This window comes from Metopolophium dirhodum, chromosome 1 (assembly GCF_019925205.1).
Source record: "Metopolophium dirhodum isolate CAU chromosome 1, ASM1992520v1, whole genome shotgun sequence".
Taxonomy (NCBI): domain Eukaryota; kingdom Metazoa; phylum Arthropoda; class Insecta; order Hemiptera; family Aphididae; genus Metopolophium; species Metopolophium dirhodum.
This window is the reverse complement of record NC_083560.1, coordinates 59,625,647-59,648,961: the sequence shown is the minus strand read 5'-3', so window position 1 is coordinate 59,648,961 and position 23,315 is coordinate 59,625,647. Positions and strand designations below refer to the sequence as shown.

General features: G+C 30.6%; 1 protein-coding gene across 5 annotated transcripts in view; it reads right to left on the bottom strand.

Annotated features, from left to right (window-relative positions):
• Positions 1 to 23,315, bottom strand: part of LOC132935358 (probable nuclear hormone receptor HR38) — a 91,240-nt gene that overhangs the window by 44,288 nt on the left and 23,637 nt on the right. For 3 of the 5 annotated variants that reach the window (XM_061001886.1, XM_061001885.1, XM_061001887.1), the window contains exon 2: positions 10,144 to 10,229. In XM_061001886.1, coding sequence (XP_060857869.1) covers positions 10,144 to 10,164 — 21 coding nt within the window. In that variant the 5' untranslated portion in view covers positions 10,165 to 10,229. Of the gene's footprint in view, positions 1 to 10,143; positions 10,230 to 13,877; positions 14,253 to 15,531; positions 15,662 to 23,315 lie in introns of those variants that run through there. The other 2 variants (XM_061001888.1, XM_061001884.1) reach the window with 2 other exon arrangements.

The window sequence follows — 23,315 nt, the reverse complement described above, 5'->3', positions numbered from 1 at the left end:
TATCCACCTTTTTTAATATTTATTTTAAAATTTACGAATTCCTTATCGTTTTCTGTCCGCTGTCGCAATTAGTTTCGTGTTCTACGTATATAACAGTATAATAGGTTAGGTACTAGCGGGTTTTACCCGACTTCTCTCGAATATAGTCCTATTTTAATTTTGTTGTTATTGTTGGGTAATATCACTCGCAGCCCACAGGATAACAAAATTATAAAATATAAATAGCAACAGTACTGCAGCTTAAACTTTATACCTAAACTAAAAAAAAAGGTCAAGGGAGGGGATCTATCCCCCATATCCCCCCCCATAAATACGTCACTGCATCGGGAGAGTTTACAGGTCGTTAAAATCGGTAGAATTTATAATCACCCGACCCATTTGGTGCACCACTATACCCTATTTATTACCTATTACATTTCCGGTAGTTAACTGTTAACATATTATTATTAAATTATCGAGCATTTACGAGGTAACGGGTCGTACATAACGTTAAACTATCGAATAAAATAAAACTGTATGAGTATAATATAATAATGCTGAAATCAAATGTTGAATGATAGTACTATGCGACCACGTAGAAGATTTCAATGGGTTTTGGGGTTTTGGTTAGCGTGCGGTCATTGTGGTAGTAAAACCTAATTTTCAATATAAATAGAGAATATTTTAGGCATAAACTGTGATCGTTTCACTTTTTTTTTTAGTAGACTACCAGCTACATAATATGTATTACTAATAAGTAATAACATACCAGATTGAAATCAATAATAAATATACATATATATATATAATAAAACCAAAGTGGTTAAAAATGTAAATTAAAAAAATATAGACATTAGACATGGATTTTTGTTCCAACTTGGCGCAATAAGACTAGAAATGTTTATCGTAAGATACACCTAGTGGAGACGCCACAAAATATATGGTTGAAACGGTGCGATGTTCATCAAATAAAGACTTGCCCTAAATACTAAAAAATATCAAAATATGCAAAAAAATTCACAGAAAATCCTTGTTTTTTATGGACTGCGTTATGAAACGTATTGTATGTGTCTATAATACTTAATCACAATATTAGCATATGAGACAAGCAACCAGGAAAAAATATTTATGCCTGTGATGATATCGTATAAAATACCTATTTGTTACAGACTCACAATCATTATAAATACCATATATAAATCGTATAACGCTCAGGTATTACCTATCTATAGGTTATGAGTCCAGTGTTGGCAATTATTTTTTTTGATATTTTAATTTTCAAGGGGGATATGAGCATTTTAAATTTGTGATATTTCACAGAGGTTTACACAAAATGTAAAAATGTATATCATACTATAATATTAAATAAATGTCAATACATAAAAATGTATCTATATAAGATAATAGATACTGCAATTTTTATCTAGATAGGTCACAACACTGGTTATAACCTATATAGGTCTGCACGGTTGAACAAAATGAGAATGCGAAACAGGTATAATATCATGGGCGTAAAGGACCCCATTCACTCGAAATTTCCGGTCGTGTTCTTAGCTAGTCCAGACTCCAGGGATTGAAATAAAAAAAATAATTCATTTAAATTCATTTTACTATAATATAATTTATGTTGATTTTATGATGTTATGATTTTTATATATTTGCTCAATATCGATTTAATTGTTTTTTTTTATTTTGAATTAGATTTTAAATATAATACGAAATGTACATTTTGTATACCTATTATAAAAAAAAAAATGGTTGGAACATAGTCTTTGAGTTTTAGAATATATTTTCAATGATTTTGATTTCGATTTCAAGATCTTGTTTTTACTATATAAATTAGTATTGTACCCATATTATGTTGTCGGACTCGTATCCTAGATATTTTTGTTCTAAAATATAATACATTCCTATAATCTAAACCCCCTACGAAAATATTTTATTCCTACGTCCGTTATAGTAGTTGTACCGTTGTAGACGTGTACCCTGGAAGCGTGTCATCGATCTGATTGTCTTAGTTTATTCAGACTTGGACAAATAATATTATTCTATTATTCTAAAAATATAATAAATGAACATGTTATAGGCAGGTACACGCCGCGGTGCAAGTGTAGTAATATATTATACATATTATATAGACAGGCATAGATACCTACAAAAAACGTATACATAAACCGTCTTTTGTCACCTATATTATTATAATACAATAACATGTCAACTATATTATATAAACGTACGATGTTTGCATATTTTATCGATTATATTGTATACCCCACTCGGCGGAGGACCGGAATTCTTGGACATACCCGGTTAGCGGTCGATTTCACGAGCTCGCGAGAAAAAACAAATTTATTTAATCAGTTTAGAAATAATATTATGCTTAAGGTGTCCCGATGTAATTTTGTTCACAAAAATACGCTTTACGGGAATAATGATCCTGTTCTGAGGAATCAATCAAATATGATAATTTTTTTATCTTTGTTAATTATTCGGAGTTCGATGCGGCATGTAGAAAGTCTTCTTCTTTCGGATAAAAAAAAAGTTATTAATTTTCGAACATTTTTCGACAATTTTCAAAGCCTAAGAATTATATATTTTCGATATAATACATCTTATCAACCCGCCTCCCTCTTTAAATAGTTATTGGATAGTAGATTAGTGGAAAAGTATTATAATTAAAGTGGCAAATTAAATAGAAAATTTAATTTTAAAATTGTATAGAATTGCGGAAAATTTGAAAAACTGGCGCCGGGCCCCTTAATGAAATTAATAGCAATTACGAGCATATATTATATGGTAAATACCATACGGCTATACGGTTATACCTATAAAAATACTAGTCTATTTATATAAATAGACTTTTTTTCCATCTATAAACCACTTTAATACACAACAGGTTATAAGAATCAGATACGACATTATTGATTAAAATTGAAATATTTATTTGTGACAATGATTAATAAAAATTACATTTTTTACTGAATAAATTTAATTTAACAAGTTAAAGACGATATATCCAAATAGGTACCAATATCATTACAGTAGGTATATAGAGATCATTTGACAGTAATAGGAACATTTAAAAAAAGTACAGGGTGCCATAGGAAGACCTGACAGATGAAATAATTTTTGCTATAAATATTTAAAAAAATTTTTTCAATATAAAATTTATAGTCACTTGCGTTATACGTATAATATAAAAAAATTATACTTAATTTTTAATACTGAACATTTTAAATTTTAAATTTGATTTAAATTGTTAAGGTAAAATTCAAAATAGCCAACTTGTAAATCTGATTATAAAAACAATTTCGATGGTAAAAACTTGATGGTAATTTTGATTTATGTAAGTCAAATAGTTAATTTTTTAGATATCAAATATAAATATCAATATTTTTTTCATAAATTAATTTAGAACGTAATAACTTTTTTTCAAAATATTATTTTTAGAAATTTCCTGACATGATTCTTAATTTATTTACTTACCATATAATTTTCACAATTTTTATCATACGTTTAAGTTGCATGATTTTTTTTTTGTGAGGTCTTCCGTTACTCTTTGTTTACAGGATTTATTTATGTTTTTTGATTAAATATTCTATAATTGTAGAGGAACACTCCAAAATCGGTATCATATTGTAGTTAGGTCGTACACATTATTTTATTTTTTTTATATAAGTATCGATTTTACGTTTTCAGAGTTCAAATACAATAATATTATTGCTTACTATATAATATATTTAACGAGTTCGGCATAACATCGTCTGAAATTGTTCATACGTATCATTGTATTATATTTGTATAGGTATACCTACATTGTAGCATATACTATGCCTATGGGCTTCGAGTGAACGCGAATTTGTAATAAATGTATACATATTAAATCACATAGGTACATGTAATATAAGTGGCGCACAACTAGGATTTTTTTTTTCAATTGGGGTGTCTGCCGCCTGGTCTCTGGCAGTCTGGCAGTTATAAAATACTTCAATGACCCGGACAAAGTGCACTAGCACACATATGATGATGTTGTATAATATATTGTAACAATATAAACCAATAATCCGTATAAAATTATACGTTTCGACTTTTAAGTTACATCATATTGTGAGCATCATATATATGTAATATTATATACGAGCACATTGAAATATTATATTACCTACATTTTGCTGCTGCTCAAAGGGGTATATACCAACGCCTAACTCCCTTCTCCCTTAATTAGGCCAGTCGTGGTATCGTACAAAATATAATATATTATATTATATATTTGTGTATACCTATACAACACATGTATACGATACGATTTGTTCCATTTTATTCCAGTTGAAAAATTGCACTTATAAACCAACTACCGAGAGGTGGTGAGTGGACTGCGGGGGAGGCGTATGACACTCGACACTATATGTTATAGTATAATAATAAATTATACATTATAAATAATTGTCGGGGGACCTGAGTCTGGAAAATTTTTTTGTTGTTTTTTTTTTTTCAATAAATCGGAAATATCTGCAGTTAATTATATCATTTCATATATAGTATTATATTAGAGCACCACCGCAAGGTCAATATCACATATTATTATCATATTATAATCATCATATAATATGCATGCATAGTTAAGTGATTGCCTATTGAATGGAAATAAATTTAAGACTCGACTCTACGTTTTGCGAAAATTGTCGCACGGAAATAGTAAACTTGCTTTGGGTTGTTTGTTCTTAGAAGACGTTTAAGTCACTAAATGTCTTATCCGTGTACAACATTGAAGTGTGGTCTCTTTTGATAACTACATATACAATATTATAATATAGTAATGAAATTCACAGTTTTGGAAAATGTGAACATCTTAACCATTATACGGTACGCGAAATCCTACAATTTTAATTATTTTGTTCATAATTCGTTCCTATAAAACACAGCCACGGTCTTTCCAAAACTATTTCGCAGGTCATAATCACAACTATAATAATAGGTTTGCCGTGCAAAATTTAAAATGTGTGACGTTTTGCCCACAAATGTCTACCATGGCGGTAGATCGCGTTTCGCTCGGACATTTATGATGGGCTTATACTCGACTTTGGCTTTTGGCCGATGTATTATATTGTAATAGGTAAACGCGCGTATAAGGGGAATGGCCGGCACTCGTGCAGGTTTCACTCGTAGGTACCTATTACATAGTATGTATAGGTATGCCTCAACTATAATGTACTCGCGGGGTTCGAGTATCTACGTAATAATACCGTGCCTATGTATATATTAATGCCGAGGCCCCAAACGGATTGCGTTTTTTAAATATCGAGTGCGGCGGTCGGCTGCCGGGCTGGCGGCGAATTTCGCAAAACGAACATATTATTATTAAGCGAGTTGTGTGATTCGGTGCGTGAAGCTATAATATTATATACGAGCGCGGTGTACAAGGGTTTTCGGTAACGGAGGTATTGGGGGGGGGGGGGGGGTAGTTGTTTTGCGATGAAGCGTTTTGTTCATAAATGTCAGCGACTCGGAAAACAGCTCGTCCGTATCAAATCCTACACCCCCGCACGTCCGAAAACACCCGCGTCTCACTCGTGTTATATATAGATATATTTATATATATATATATATGTGTACGTGTGTGTTTTTATGAGTGTGTGTGTCAGTACACCGCCATACCGACAAAGGACTATTAATTTTATACTAATATCGTATTGTTCGCTATTGTTATATATATTGTTATCATTATTATTATTATTATTATTAAACTCGGAACGTACATAATAATATAAAGTGAGGCTCTATGCAATTATTATTATAATAATATAGTGTAGATACAGTAATCAGGTGGTATTTATTTGTATGTTTATTTATATTTATAGTATAATAATATAATATACCTATTATAATGTTGTAGTACAGTAGTGTCCTCAGTTGGTAGACGGTAGTGATGACTGTTATGAATTAAAATATTATGATGACGTATATCATCTATATTATAGTCTATGACCCAAAAATGCGTATGATTATTATTGTTATTTACTATGGTGTACGGTATCAATATATCGTGGCCGAGGCTATTCCTTTATAATAATATATATTATTATTCACCTGAACCTGGGACTGAAATCGAATAGAAACTTATATTTTAAAGTAAAGTAGTTTTGATGGCAAAAACGTTTATATAAGTCAAGTAGTTTATTTTTTTTTTCAATTTTTTTAAATATCAATATTCTTTTGGAGTAAATCTGTTACACCCTGACAATAAATTACAAGAAAGTCTTATAAAGTTTCTCAAAATATTCAAATGTAGATAAAATGCATATTTCATTTTATACTATATTTTTATTTTTATATTACGTGTTTGATATTATAAAACTACAACTGTTCTGACTGTACTATAATATTGTCTGTACCATTATTGGTAAATCGGTTAATATATTAATAAAATGTTTCCTCTAGAGTTCGAGTCGTTATGGTTGGTAAATGTTAAATTAGCTATCGTATACCTGCATATATGGTTATAATAATATGATCGAAATATAGTACTATAGCAATGTATAGTACGTATCAGTATATCGCGACGAATTATGATTACAATATCGATGATTGATAATTATTGTACTTGAATGAGGCGTATTATAGTATTATGGGGAAGTACGAGTAATATGCATCATGTATACAATCATCAATAAATATTACCATTATTGGATGATTGGTCGCGTCGATAACAAACAATTCAACCGTTTAAAATTGTTAATGATTCCCGGTCGTCACATATATTATTATAAAGTATTCCTCTTTACATAAGCTCGGGCATAGGCGCAAATTGACTAAATTTTTTTTTTGGGGGGGGGGGCTCAAGCCCCATAGGCCATATTGCTTAGTACCACAGAATATAAAAATTAGTCCTAATTACTAGATTTTGAACTGGGGGACCAAGTCCCCCCAAGCCCCCCCCCCCATATTTGCGCCAATGAGCTCGGGTATAAATCTGATTGATATGTCTCGATACTATATAACTACATAATATGGTAAAGTACCATGGCAGGTTGTTGACGTGTATGTAGTATTATCGAATTGATAAAACACTTTATTATAGTTAATATAGCAGGTACTTTATTGTATATTATAAAAAGTCAATGATATAATAATATAGTAGCTAGTTTTAGTATGAGACATGTAATTGTGTGTGTGGTTTTTTTTTATGTAATATTCATTAGGCAGGTAAAAATGTTGTTTACTGTTTGTTTAATATTTCGTTGATTTTGACTCTTGATATAGGTAGTTTATGTATCAAAGGATTGGAAATTTAAATTTCAGATTTTCCAGAATAGATCAAAGAGGCTTTAAAAAAAAAAAATTGAATTTTAATACGGTTATTCATCTAAACATAGACCGACTGTTTACCATAATACGTGTGGTCGTATATATTGGATTTAAAGTAAAATTATAATAAATCTATTTGTGTCTTTGGGATATTATATAAATAGTTTAAAAAACGATTGAGAGCGAATATTTTCCGTTGCACAATTTCTAAGACAGAAAAGAAAATCAAATGTAATCTCCAAACCTACAAAGGCTCCGACTACCGACAATGTATGATAATAATGTATTTCAATGCAGAGGTTGGATAGTCGTTGATCTAGTATCGGGAAACAGTTAGATTATCTTTATCTAATCTAGATAAATGTAAAATATATTTATTTTTATCTGTATCATTTTATCTAGATGAAATGTTCATTATATATTTTCAGCACTGGTTATATTAACTACTACAGTATTATACCACCTGTTATGAATATTTTTGTTTATTAAATAAATAAGTAAATAAATGCTTAGACTTCTGTTCAGATAAGTCTTAATCGAAAGTAAATGGGTGTATTATATACTTATAACTGACAGGCTTCATTGGCTCAATGCTACATTGCGTACGATAAACAGACAATTTCCAATTGAATGGCTATTATATAAGTACTTATATCAATGCTAACACAATGCTTTATAAATTATTAAAAAGTCACAACTGATTAACTTCTACATTAAATAGGTAGGGATTTCGAATTTCAATTTTTATGTAGGCACCTGTTATTAAATTATTAAATTTCCCAGTAAAATATTCGTCGACGGTTATGAAATTAAATATCTATGCTGGCATTCATAAAAGTTAAACACTATAACCAGACAATCGTAAAAATGATAATTATAAAAAACCGTAAAATTTAGAATTTTTTAAAAAATGTTGTTTAGGAGTGATTTTAAATTATCTAAAATACTAAATCTTTAAAAACATCAATACTTTTCGAGAAAATGAGTGTTAATCTTTAAGGATGTATGCCAATAAAAATATTCTCTATTTATATAACACCTATATAGAATAATAAAACAATAAACCTCTCTCCGTAGTTCACTCGCTGGGATTACTATATTGTAATAATTACAGTTCATTACCTATTACAACAATTAGGTATAAAGAATATTATCTGTACATTTTAGAAATTTTAAATAAATTAAATTTAAATGGTTTATATTTAAAAAAGTTAATTTTTTAACTAACTTACCTATAATTATTAATGATTTTTAAAAAATAAAAATATTACATAAAAGCTTTTGACAAAACGCAGACAATGTTTTACTTTATAATATTGTATTAATAGCTGGTCATCATAGTATCTCGATTTCAACAATAAAATAACGATGGATAATTAACGGAGACTGCAGAGGAGATGACTTAAGACTATAATTTCACGTGTGTAACGATGGAGAAAAAATGTGTGACTTTTATAGAATACGTATACGTAATAATATAATATGCTGTAGCAGATACGATTATTTTTGTAATTCTGTTTTCCGAAAATTGATCACAATTTATATCAAATAAAAATCGGAATCTTCTACGATCTTATAAAATAATGTAATAATTATTACAAAGTCGACAAATTATAAATATCTTGGATATTTTCACCTCGTATTTACGGTTCAAAGATGGTTTTATGTTTTATGGAAGCACCTATTACCGCTAAGGTCTCTCGTCTGATCGGACTGTTAGGAACGAATATACCCGTCAACTTGTTATATTGAAACCCACGCCGAGCAAATAACAAGATAGAAAAAGCTATTTTGTACACATCGATTTCGCTATATAATATAATATATATTATATAATACATAGGTATAGTATATATATTATACGTAGGATGTTCTAGGTAAGTATCACACATATTATGAGAAAATGCGTCAATTCGGGCAGAAAATGTCGCTTAAACTTCATTAAATTGTAGGAGAGAAAAATGTCCATTCGATGTGACTGGACGTGCTGCGTGGTGTCGGTAATCGTAACATCTTATTACACTTAAAAAAAATGATTTTTTGCCGTTGTCTTTATAAAAATGTCCATTATATGACGCAGTTATTAACAGGACCTAACGATAGTTATCCGATAAATATTGTATTTTCGTTTTAAAATATATTATAATGCGACTTTTATAACAAATGACAATTTAATTAAAGTTAAATGTTTATCCAACTCGTGTATAAGTAATTACAAGGTTAAATTGAAAAGTAAATATGAAATAAACATTTGAGTTTCATTTTAACAGATTTTAATTATTATGTTATAATGTATACCACCAGAGCAACCGCTCGAAGCTGCCCTCGACATAAATGAATTCATCACAAACTTTTGAACGTGATTGGCAGCGTACATTATAACGTTTTTTTCCCTATACGTCAAGCCAACCAGTAGTTTATCCAAATTTAAATTTAGACACAAACTCATGACTGGAGAATAATTAAAAGTACCTACGCGTAAGTTGACGCTTGAAACAAGTATAATATATATAATATTACCGTATACCTACGTATATAATATTATATATGTAATAGTAAATCATTTTTACCCTTCGAGTTATGTTATGTTTTTTATTTTTTTCAAAGTATTATAATAATATGTTGTAGACTAAACATTAATTGATGTAGTATAGACGCTTTTTTTTAAAACATAAAATCCGTGTTCGGGAAAAATACCACGTACAATCGATCGAATAGACGCGAATCGCTCCCGAACAAACAATACAATAATCATCATCACGTGGGAACAAAATGCCGTCGTCGGAAGTTTTATTAGGCCGGAAAAATGCAGCGAGAGGCTAATCATTTATTAATTGTTATTATATCATTGTGTCTAACCTGTGTCTGGAATAGAAGCATACTCGATGGACTTGGGTACGACGGACCAGTAGAATGGTATACTTCGTTTGAAGTATCTTCTTTTCCTGAAACAAATTGAATACAAACGGTCAAATCATAATGGAGTTACAACTTACAGGTGTGTAAATAAGTATACTGCATATTGTAACCCACACGTTCATACTATCATAAAATATTGTCCTAATTATTATTAATAAATACTATTATACTACTATAGGGTCAATCGTTCGTATTTCGTTTAGGTATAAGTAGTCTAAGAATGTGAGATCGGTCAGCGCATTTTCATCGACTATAAGTTGTGTTAGAACATTTTTCAATTTTTTTTTTTAATCACCAATTCGTATAATGTTTTACTTTTATATTACACATACACGTGTCCATAAAGGATGAGGCGTATCATTTTCTCATTCTCCTCAATTTTATATAAGAATATCTAATTAATAATGACTAATTTTAACTCATTAAAATAAAATGTATAACCTAAGTTCTATAATAATATTATGTAGGTACTATTTTACCTACCATATCCTAATTATTGAAATAATATGACAACGAAAAGGACCACGGATGGTCTGTACAGTGTCGTGCTTGTGGGGCGAGGCTAAAACAGGCAATCATCCCGCGGGCGAACAATTTTGATGGTGTTAGTCGACTTCGGGCTTATCAAACATTTAAAAAGAAAAACTAATTACAAAACTCAGCAAGCTATTTTGGAGTTCAAAGCAATTCAGTTAAGATTTTATTCTTGTTTCAATTGATATTATTTGAAGTACCTTCAGGTATGTTGTGCAGTTTAAAAATATTTTTAAAATTGTTGAAACTTTCCACGACTGGTTCATTACAATTACAATAAATTGTCGGTAATATACCTAACCATCAGCCATGTTCGCTTTGTTTAAACATTAACGTTTTAAACACGTTTTAGAATGGTTCTGTTTCCCATGGTTCGGCTGAACTGAAATGTTCAAAACCATTATTCCGCAATGATGTCGTTGCATACTCGAATCCCAACAAACAATATTTTTTGTTTAGGGAAGCCAAAATACTTCAAACAAAATTATTTTACATTTTATCAAAATAAATAATTAATTATGTTCGAAATATATGACATTAAGCATTCAATCGTACATGAATGTATAAAGGTATTAAATGGATAAAAAATGGCATAAAAAATTCGTGTCCGCAGCTAAAGAAATACATGAAATTATCTTTTATTTACAGTCACAATTTCTATAATTTTATTTGGTAAAAAAAAAAAAAATAAGGTATAAATACGATTTTGTTATTTTAACTTCACAGTAAACACTCATAATAATAGATTTAATAATATATATTATAATAGTCAATAACACGTACCAATATCATTGACAGGTAAGTATAATGGTAGGCATATTATGATTTATTATGCACTCGTCCTTCGTCGATGCGACAAACAGCAATAGTTTGTTAATTATTTATTTTTATCATACATAATCGTAGGTATAAAACCAAAAATAATTTCTACGTATAGATTACTAAAGAGGCGATTGATTATAACTGACTGAACAAAGTGAAACCCCTTGCATTGGTGTGTTTCATTAACCACATAAAATATTATTTTTGGCAGATATGAAAATCAAAGCCGTTCGTATTTCGGCGGAAACGAAAAAGATTTTTTTCGCAGTCTCCAACCAGAAATTTGGTCTTCCTCAAATATAGTGCTTATTATTGTCATCAGAATATTGTAATAACAATATTATATTATGTTCTCGCGATGTCTCTCGAGTTTTCTCGACTATTATTACAACTCATTACGTCGGTTCGAGCAAACTAGATACATAAGCACGTGGTTGTAGGGGGAGGGAGGTACCCAACACTTATATGAGCGTTTTGCACATAGCTCGTATTTTTATAGTCGTGTGTGTGCGCCTGTTTAATATCTGTGTGGCGTATATAATAAACTGAGTACATTTGTAAGACATCTCGTGAAGAATGTTCTCACGAGACAACGTCTGCAGAAAAAATTACGCTGAAATAGCCATCGGATTTTTGCGCGTTCGTACCGAAAAAAAAATAATATCACCACAGATACACGAGAAGAAGCGAATTAGAAACGTTTACGCGGAGAGCGTATAAAATATGTACCTATAATATGTTACGGGTAAAGTACGAAAGACTGATGACAATATGTACCTACACATTATTCGGGTATGGTGAACACAACCCATACCTATTGTATAAAGCAGGGACTGGAATCTTTTGAATTTATCGGTATCGATTCCGGTACTGGTTCTCCAAAAATAACTGTTCCGGTTCGGTTCTGGTTTTTCGATAAAAAAAAATAAAGATATAGATTCCACATAATTTCGGTACCGAAAAAAATAATAATTTAAAATACTTATCCGGAATGCGGGTTTAATAAATAGCACGAAAAATATTAGAAAACTCATATGATCATACATAATTTATACACAAAACAGTAATACCATTAAATTATAATAAATACAATTATTTTATTTTTTAACCTAAAAGAACCTATTTAAATTTAAAAATTCCGGTTCGGTTCCGGTACATTATTTATTCAAATAAAGGTTTTGATTCCGGTTCCGGTTCTTAATATTTTAAATTTAAAGGTTCCGGTTCCAGAACTGGTTCTTGTAGGTTCAGTTCCAGCCTTTAGTATAAAGGAAATATATTATTTATAAAACATTTACTAACTATATTCGTTATTTTCTAGGGTATAACTTGCACATTATAATTTATACACAAAACAGTAATACCATTAAATTATAATAAATACAATTATTTTATTTTTGAACCTAAAAGAACCTATTTAATTTAAAAATTCCGGTTCGGTTCCGGTACATTATTTATTAAAATAAAGGTTTTGATTCCGGTTCCGGTTCTTAATATTTTAAATTTAAAGGTTCCGGTTCCAAAACTGGTTCTTTTAGGTTCAGTTCCAGCCTCTAGTATAAAGTAAATATATTATTTATAAAACATTTACTAACTATATTCGTTATTTTCTAGGGTATAACTTGCACATTATATGTACGGCTGAGTAGGTAAAGTTACATACTTTGATCAATTAATATCTTCAGTTGATAATTGTTTTCGACGCAACAATAATAGGTATTTTAGAAGTTTTAACCACGAAAAAAAACATCTTTGCGTGAAATAGTAAGTACAATATTTTTACCGGTTTTTAAAATTTCTAAAAAAATGTCTACGATTAGAATAATAATTAATGCTATTATAAAATGAAAAATATAATCGCAAAGCTAGTGGAACACTCTGAACTCTATACACATCGCCCAAACTCCGGTTTTATCAGCTTACGATTGTTATAGTATAATACGAATACATTATCCACAAAACACCTGGTAGCTATAGTGTATAAATTGATTGAATACATTATACAATATATTTAAGGTGGATAAATGGATAATGTACATATTAAACTGTTTATGTGCGGATAAGGTATATACCCATTACCCGGTTAATATGACGTTTAGGCACACTACCCGTTTTTGGACCTTAACCGTTATAATATAAATTATTATATACTATCGTATAATATTATTTTAAGTCCGATATATAGTAACGCGTGTGACACGGCGTAATGTGACAGTAATAGTATATTTTTGTTACGCCGAAATCGCATTTAAACGCGTCAGATATCCGCGTGCCACATGTAATGATAATTATACAGGTATAATAATATACTCACGAACCTTTTCTGTAAGACGACAGCATGTCGGACGGTATTAGTTCCGTCCGAGACGGTGGTTTTCGGTGTTTTATGATAATAACAATAATAATGATGATAATGTCGTCGGGGGTAGCGGACTGACTGCCAATATATAATTATTGGTCACCTGCGGTCATCGGACGAGACTACGTTAAATCAGTGACCGAGAAGAGAAAAAACGTAAACGGGACTTATCTTATAATAATATTCGAGAGAGATTTTCGGCAAGGAGCTCAACGCGAATTCGGGCGGCGCGTCTGGGGCACGAAGAGGCGCGGAATATATTAATATAATATTATTATTAAATCGTATGAACGCGTCGACGCGTCCACTGCGACGGTTCGAGTGCGACAAAATGATACTATTATTATTATTTTAAATATCGCGTACCGACGACGGCGATGGCGTTCGGCGTGCGCCCGTTTTTCGTGTGCACGCGTCGTGTCGGACCCGAGACCCTTTGACAGGGCGGGGCGGGCGGGCGACCCTTATTACGGCCCGAAATCGCGACGGGGGCGGGACCGGCGGGCGTCTCCCCGAGGATACATAAAAACGATACGCAAACCCACACACGCACACCCACACACAAACACCCGCGTATAAGGTGCTCTTGTATTGTCGTCGTTGTTGTTGTTATTGTTGTTATTATAATGTTATTAAACTGTTGTGCGTTATATATTGTTTTGACATGCGCGCTTCTCGGGTTTCAGACCGCGAGCGTATTGTATAAGCGTACAATATTATTTAAGGCGAGTGTTTTATATTGTAAGGCTTATGTTGATAATAATAATAATAATAATAGCAATAATATAATAGTGAAATATTATAATATTGTACATCGTCGTCATTGTGCGACCGGCCCCGAACCGAACGGCGCTTATTATTTGACGGCGACGGAAACGGAGCTGCAGTCGACGACGGCCCAGCGCCCAAGAAATAGCTTTAACATTTTATTGTTTTTTGTTTGTATCTTAGAGTATAATAGTACGCATTGTTTGTTCCGTCCTCGTCCTATGTCGACGTTCAGTGGCGGCGTGAAGGTAATATTTCCAGGCACGGGACTCGAGACTTCGTCGGGTGGGTGTAAGGTTTGTAGATGTCTATATAGATAGGCAAAAGTCGGTAGGTAGTGAGATTTCCATTATGGATGATTTGTATACCTACATTTAAGTATTTTACCTTTTTTTAATTTCCGGACGAACAGTGTGTATTGATTTTACATTGATGTGTGTTTATTTTTTCGGGGATCTGGACACTCTTATTTTATAGTAGAAAAAATGTTTCAATATTCCACTTTTCACATTTTCTGATACAAAAGTGGTACTGATGGTCAAAAGCAAAAAGTTTCCAATAATAATAAGGTTAGGTTAGGTTTACCTTAGTATACATAATTAATACCGATAATACGCAATGAATTTTTTAATACATTTAGATAAGTTGTGTGCTATTGTCTATTATCTTCCACGTATCTAAAATCACATCGTTCTACGAAAAGTGGTAATTCAGAATTGTCTCAAAAAGTTAATAATAATATACTATAAATATACCATTGCGGTAATAATTTAATATCAATCATCAATTATTATTAAAAAAATTGATTCAATCTATCATAAAATATACTTCTTAGTAATATTTACCTATATAGACTGACAGGCCGTCTTCGGTTAGAATTGTTTTTCGTATCCAATGATTTGTCACTGAATTCAAATTTAACACATACACTTACAGTGACTTACTCAATGACGAGGTATACCACACACTCGACACCTGCAACCGTACAGCAGAATTTTTAGTCTGGTCATGGGGTGGGTGTCAACAATTAGGTTTATACTGTGCCTCAATAGATTTAATAGTCGCCTAACAACTGGCTAGAATCATATTATTTTGTGATAATATTATATTATAGTTTCATCGTTTGCCGCGAGTAAATAACCACTTTCGACAGACATAATAATATATTATTAAAATTATTATAGCCGATAGTCTGGTATTCGCAATCGTCACGTTAGTTATAGTTCTGTTCACGGTTAGGGCGTGGTATGTAAATATATTTTGCAGTAGATGTAACGGTTTATGACCCTCGTGAAATTACGAGAATATACTATAATTTGTTATTCACAGGTGAAAATCACACATTTTCACAATTTATATATATAGGTATACCGTATAGTAACTTAACATTATGAAATCGATATTTTCGACATGTAAGCAAATAGTAAAGAACTCAAAGAATTTAAACGCGTTCGCGATTACCTATAATATTGGAACATTTTAAGTGAACTTGAGCTTATAATGGGTTTCTATAATAAATCTAAATCGATTGAATGAACAGTGAACACCTACTCCGATCGTTGCACTTATTAAGGCGTTTGCGCAATTCGTGTAATTGACAAAATGTCTGCGATCAAAATCGATGACAAACAGAGCAGTGACTTCCCGTAAACACCGCATCCGGAGAATTGAACGACGAGTGCGCTATAAGTTATAACTTATAAGTATAATATGTCAATTCAGTGGTGATTTTGATATAGGTAATCTAGCTTAAATAATATGGCATTATAATCAAGATCATTATTTAATTATTATTCCCAATCGAACACTTTTTTTTTATAATTAACTTTTTCAAAAAATTATAAGAAAATGTAAATATTTATACCCACACTCCACAGTGTACCTGCAGTCAATATATATGAGTGCAATAATCATTTAATATTAATCATATAAAATAAATTGTTTTAAACGTCATTACATTTGTATAATATTACGTATTATATTTCTGGATTGAAAGGTAGAAAGGGAGCATGTGCATTGCAAAGGTATGATTTATATTTTACATAATAATATAATATAGAATATTGTTGTGTATTTATTTGACAGACAAAATAAGCATACATTGATGTTTTAAATTATTATTAGTTTATGGAACATAAATATTTTTTCAAAGATTCGTATTTCGTAATACCGTGTAGAAAGAGATGACTTTTTCATTCGTCAATAATAAAAGGTTATAGATATGTAAATATTACTTTATTCATATTTATTTAATCGATCTCAGTAAAAAAAAATACGATCGATAGTCGATACGGAGGTACCCATCTGTAAAATGTAACGAATTATTTTATAACATTATAACTATTGTTTACGTACACACTTTGTTGTCTTATGTGCAAGTATATTACTTTATACATCTATTATAAACTACCAACTCTCCTTAGTCCATGGTTATTGGTTATTTATGTGATTTTCTAAAATTATGTCAGAAACATTATTTTTGCCTTTGCGTTTGTATAAAAAGAGCTTCAAAACAAACCACTTCAAACTCCATGCCCAAACTTGTTCAAAACTTTATCAAACGATAACACTTCCAATCAAAATTTACCTTTTAAGAAAAGTGAAAAGCATATAAGCCGTTTTTCTAACGTTATATCGATTTGTAAATCATGTGACTGCCTATATTTGCATTTAATAAATGTGACGCATGCAGTGCATTTATATAATATATGTACGTACTTGGTTACTTATATGTGTTGGAAAAAAGTACGCAATACTGTAAAATAAAATTCATATAAGAGCGTGTCGTGTGTGTCATGTACATACCAATTATAATGATCTATAGACAATATAATTTTCTGAAACCAATTAATTGAAATCATACAAATGGGAAATGGACAATTTTAATCTTACAAATTGATATGCATTTTTTATAATATTGGCAATATTATATATATTATATTATAAGAAAGGTTATATGGTTATATAATATTAGACTTGGTGTAGGTACAACCAAACTACTCAATATTCCGTAGATATTCCGAATAGCTGTTTAAAAAAAAAAAATGTGTATTTCGTTAGTGGTTTCAATAAAATTGCACTATAAGTTCTTGATAAAGCGTTATAAAAGCAGATAAAACTATAAACACGTTTGCAAGCTCAAAATATTATTTATAACGAACGCAACATAAATACAATTAATATAATCTTATATTTACTAAGTAAATTAAAAGAGAAAACAATAAGGGAGCTAATCCCACCAATCTCGCCATTATTAAATGTTGAATTGTATCAATAATTTCCATAAAACAAGAATGTTACAATAGCAGTGGCGCCGAAACCAAAAAAATCTGGTAGGGCAAACTTTTAAAACTATGAAACACCACCATCCCATCCCATGATCAATAATATTTAACGTTTACAAAAAATATTTGATATTACACTAAATTCAACCACTGAATCACAAATCACAATATTGTCAATATCACAATAATTTTCGTGTGTCGACAATATAAATACCTAATAAGATCGACCGTCGGCCGTCGCATCAATGCAGCGCCCTCACCACTCGGCACAATTCGACGTTTCACGAATCATAATATTATATTGATAATTCTATTTTCGTACAAAAATATCCACTAGTAACGAATTTTTTCGCTACATGTTAAACACATGGACCATAATAACCAAACCATAGATAAGTATATTATATACCAAACATTGACAACAAAATTAATGATATAATAATATTATCATCGTATACCTATGTATATATCTATTAACTATAATATTATTGTGGTTTTAGGCTTTAGGCTACATAAATAAGTCTACCTAAATACTAAAGACTTAATTATAAACTATTTGTATTTATAATTTACTATAACTTATAATAAACTCGCTGACCCAACCACTGCACCACGCATCCACTACCAAAATAGTATGAGGTAGGGCAGATGCCCTACCTGAATATAGGATTCGGTGCCACTGTACAATAGTATATGGACTGCCAACCAATCTCTGTCAAAACATTTTCCTTAAATAAATAATGGAGTTTCACTTGAAAAATTGGTGACTAAATTTCTGAAACCTATGTCAACAGCATCACAAAAAATTTCGATTTATTTGTCCAACTTACACTTTATGGAGACAACTTCAATATTCATTGCTGCAGAAGTAAAAGCCTAAAAAGTAAAAGCTGATCAAACTCATCTACACAAACATTCAAGCCATTAATAACCTTGAATATTGGACCCAGACATGAGGTTTCAACTTCTCATAAAACTCACAATATAGTTTCCACTCGGAAGTGTATTCGTAACCTATATAAACCAATTATTCGGTCACAATCAATCGGCGCATTTTAGTAAAATTCTCTGCATTTACAATGCATCCAGTGTCTCTTCACTTGATTTATAAGAAGACTTAAATTAACTTTAGATCAAGAACTAAAATGTACAAGCACTTGATATCTTAAACCAAAATTCCACTTTTTGCAACTATATTACAAGAGAACAATCTAGAAATATCGAATACACTCACTATTGTCAATTATACCAGTACTAATTCCCCCATGGAAAGATGCCATCAAAATAAACCCCATCCGTTCAATATAAAAAAAAAAATTCTACATATATCCATCTACCTCTATTTATAAACAACATTATCCTATCACCTAATCAGAATATTGCAAGTGAAAATAATATTCACTAGTGCATCAAAAAGCATATGGGTGGGGTTGGAGCTACTGTTGTATGGATAAATTTGGAACTTGTGTTCAAACTACCTAACTTATATTCGTTATTTACAGTTAAATCCACCGTCATTCTAAAAGCTCTCTAATAACTGCTGAATATTATAACAAAGACTCGGTGATTTTTACTGACTATCTCTCAGTTCTATAAACAGTTTAAAAATATATAAGTACAATCTATCAGATGTTAGCCAGCAAAATACAATTTTCGATTTACAAAATTACGACTACAAAATCGACCTCTTTTCCTGGAATCAGGCACTCTGAACTTACAATAAAATGAACGAGCTGACAAAGTATATAGCTAACTGCTAAAAATGCTTAACTCGACAAAATTTAATAAAGTATTACTGTATCACCAATTGGACGTTCTCCTTGAAATAGACAATTTTAAATCATCCTCATCCGTTTCTATAGAATCAATAATCACACAAAGCGAGTTCACACTGTTCTAATGAACATATATTATGTTCTAATAACCTTAATCAAATTTTACCACTATATCAAATTCATAATATAAGCACTCAAAACAATTTCGATTGTATTTAATTAAAATAAATTACAATTTTTTTCATTTTGTTTGTATCTACGTATACATATTATGTATTTTAAAATTGTAATAATAATTTGTTCACCATTGGCCCTCGCTGCACCGAGGATTTAAAATAAGAATTAAAAAGTGTATAAGGCAATATCACAACTGATACCTAGACATACCTTCATAATTACACCTATAAATATTGTGTTGTGTGACAAGCATTAGTAGGTATTGGCTTTCTAGGTACGTATATTATTATAAGTATATACCTAATAGGACTGGCTTTTATGGTACACGAGCAGGATGCTCGTATTGGCGGTTAGTTGAAATACTGCTCGACTAAGCAGTGCCCGTTGTGTCAATCTCGATTCGTAATTCAAAAATATATTATGATCATTTTAATGATAATCGCCGAAACTCGATAGTGTTTAGGTACCTACCTAAATGGCAAGAATGCAAACACACACTCGTCGAATATGAGTGGCGAATAAAAAAAAAATAACGAATTAATAAAACATATTATTATCTAAGTACAATAAAATTGTATACAACAATCGCGCTTATATACCGGTGATGGCAGTTATACGTACGCTGTCGAGCGAGTACAACAGTATAAATATAGCCGTTTATAACGTCATCGGCACTGTAAAATGCGATCGTGTACACCACACCACTTATAATGGCTATAATATACGTATAATAATATCCGATTGTGCGGTGCGTAAGCGGTGGCCATCGTGTTTTACGATACTCGCCGAAAAGTGTTTATAATTTAATGCATACCTATACCAATATACCTAGGTAATATTAATATCATGATAATGTGTACCGTGGATAATGATTAGGAATAATAATATTATATTATTAGGTATATTGCGTATATTATCGTATAGGGTACCTATATAATAATATTATTATCATTATTTATTGTTAATCATATTATAGTACACGTTCAGCGTCCGCTCCGAACGAGGCTGTGCCCATATTATTATTATTATTATTTTAACACCTGTAGCCTGTACCTAAACCTACCTACCGGTTTTGTGCATTACGTATATTATTTGTATAATGTAGACACGCGTTTAATAATAGTCATTAGTCCGACACGACGATTATTCGCAGGCATAATATAGATATTGGCGAGCGACACGTTAGATTTTTTTTTTTAAATATATTATTATACATTATATTATATACAGGACGATTCGCCAAGCACGGTGCTCACCCTCCTGTTTTTACCTATTAATAATAATGTGCATTTTATTTGTTTTCTGATTTTTGAAATGTTCAAACACAGTTGAGGACTGCACTTTCAAACCATTAGAATTTTTGGAAACCATAATATCTATAAGACGAAATAAGCTTCTTCATTTTTTTTTTCAAACGAGTACCGCATGAAGTACTATTATATTGAATAGTTTCTTCAATCAAGTCAACCAAGCTCTCTTATATATTCCTCCATATATTGTGCTTATTGTAAAATATTTTATACAGATTGTACAAATTAAAATAAATATGACAACAAAAAAATGAGTACCTATCGATATTTTTTACCGTAAGTTATTAAGCAGATGATTTTTTGTTTTTGTGAAAATGTTGATGTGTTTAATGTTGAAATTCGAACGAGTGTTAATTATTAATAAATGTGAAATCAATTTTAGTAAGGATAACAGTCCTTAATAATTGTTTTAAAAAAATGTTTATGTAATATTTAGCTTATTATTTAGTAGGTACTTATTATACTTGCAGGTGCGAATCACTCTGTATGTATAATATAATAATTTAAACACTGCATTTTATACATGCACCACACTGCACGCGATGCGGTGCCCATATAATATATTATATATTTTCAACACTCGTCCTGCCTATTTCATTTTTTTTTATAATAATTATGTACACGGTACTTTTACAACAATTTAATATGTATAAATGCGTAAATATCATTCGTTGGCACAATCATCTGTAGCGTGCAGTTGCGATTGGGATGATGGCGATAATAATAATATGAAAACGTCTAACGTTCAAATCGAATAACACTGGACTGCATTTGCCTCCCAATAAAACGGGTTTTATCGCTCTCCTTAAATGTTTATGTTCTTCAGAAGATTTTTGACACAATCGTCCTTTACAATATTTTTGAGTTATATTAGTTTTGATATTATACATGTATACGGCTCTAAAATCAATATTGTGAGAATGAGACTATATAGTATGAGAATTATTATTTCAAATCTAATCATAAATACATTTTCGTTTTCGCTGTTTATCTAGACTACTTGCGTCCGGAAATTGGCTTCATAAAAAATTATCGCCTTCGATCCAAAGTCAATAATAATTATTGACCTAATTATTGTAATACTCTAATCTATGTATGGACAGTAGAAATATAAAGTCTATAGGTAGACTATTATACTATTGATCACAAGTATTTTTTAAAACCTATTTGGCTAAAATATAATAATATGTAACTATTTAGTATTTAATAGATATTACTATTACCTTATAGATTGTTATAAATTATCGATATAGTTAGGGACGCAACAATTAATTTCAAAATATTTAATTTATATCCAAAAATATAACCAATTCTACGTGCCTTTGAAAAAAAAAATACACAATAGCTGTGTTTCTCGACCCAACACTCGCGTTTGGTATGTTCTGACAACACAGACTTAAATTTAAGTTACTTAATATTTCGAATTATTTTCAAATATGTCTTCAAAATCATAAAATACTTTAAAGAAAATTGGACTTTCAAGTTAGTGTTGGTACCAATTGCTCCCTACCTCAGTTTTAGGACAAACCTTCTTTAACATTTACTGTCATGATATCTCCAATCCTTCAAACTCTAATCTGGCATTGTCTGTTAACGACACAACAATCCTTAATTTTTAATTAATCCAAAACTTCAACTATCTTTAAACGAAATCACCACCTGGTTGAAAAAAACGGAAACTAAACCTAAGCCCAATCACCACACAATCGGATCAAAAACTTCGACTCAAAACTGCAAACTTCCGATTGAGCCCGGCATCATAAAAAATAAAAATAAAATACGAACAATTTTACAAAATAACAAAATGTTAACACGTTAACAAGTTTGTTTTCAAGTTTTTTATTATTTATTATCTTTTATTATTTCTGTTTAAATATATCTCTGTTATCATTCTTATATTGAAATTGTCATGTAACATAATAACGTTTCAATCAAAATTAAATAATATAATTTTGTAAACAGCCTAGTGATACGTACTACATACGTAGAATATTACGTAAACCCCATAGATTCCTACGAAAAATGCGGTATAATATAATATATTACATAATATTAATTATATATATATATATATACTCAAATC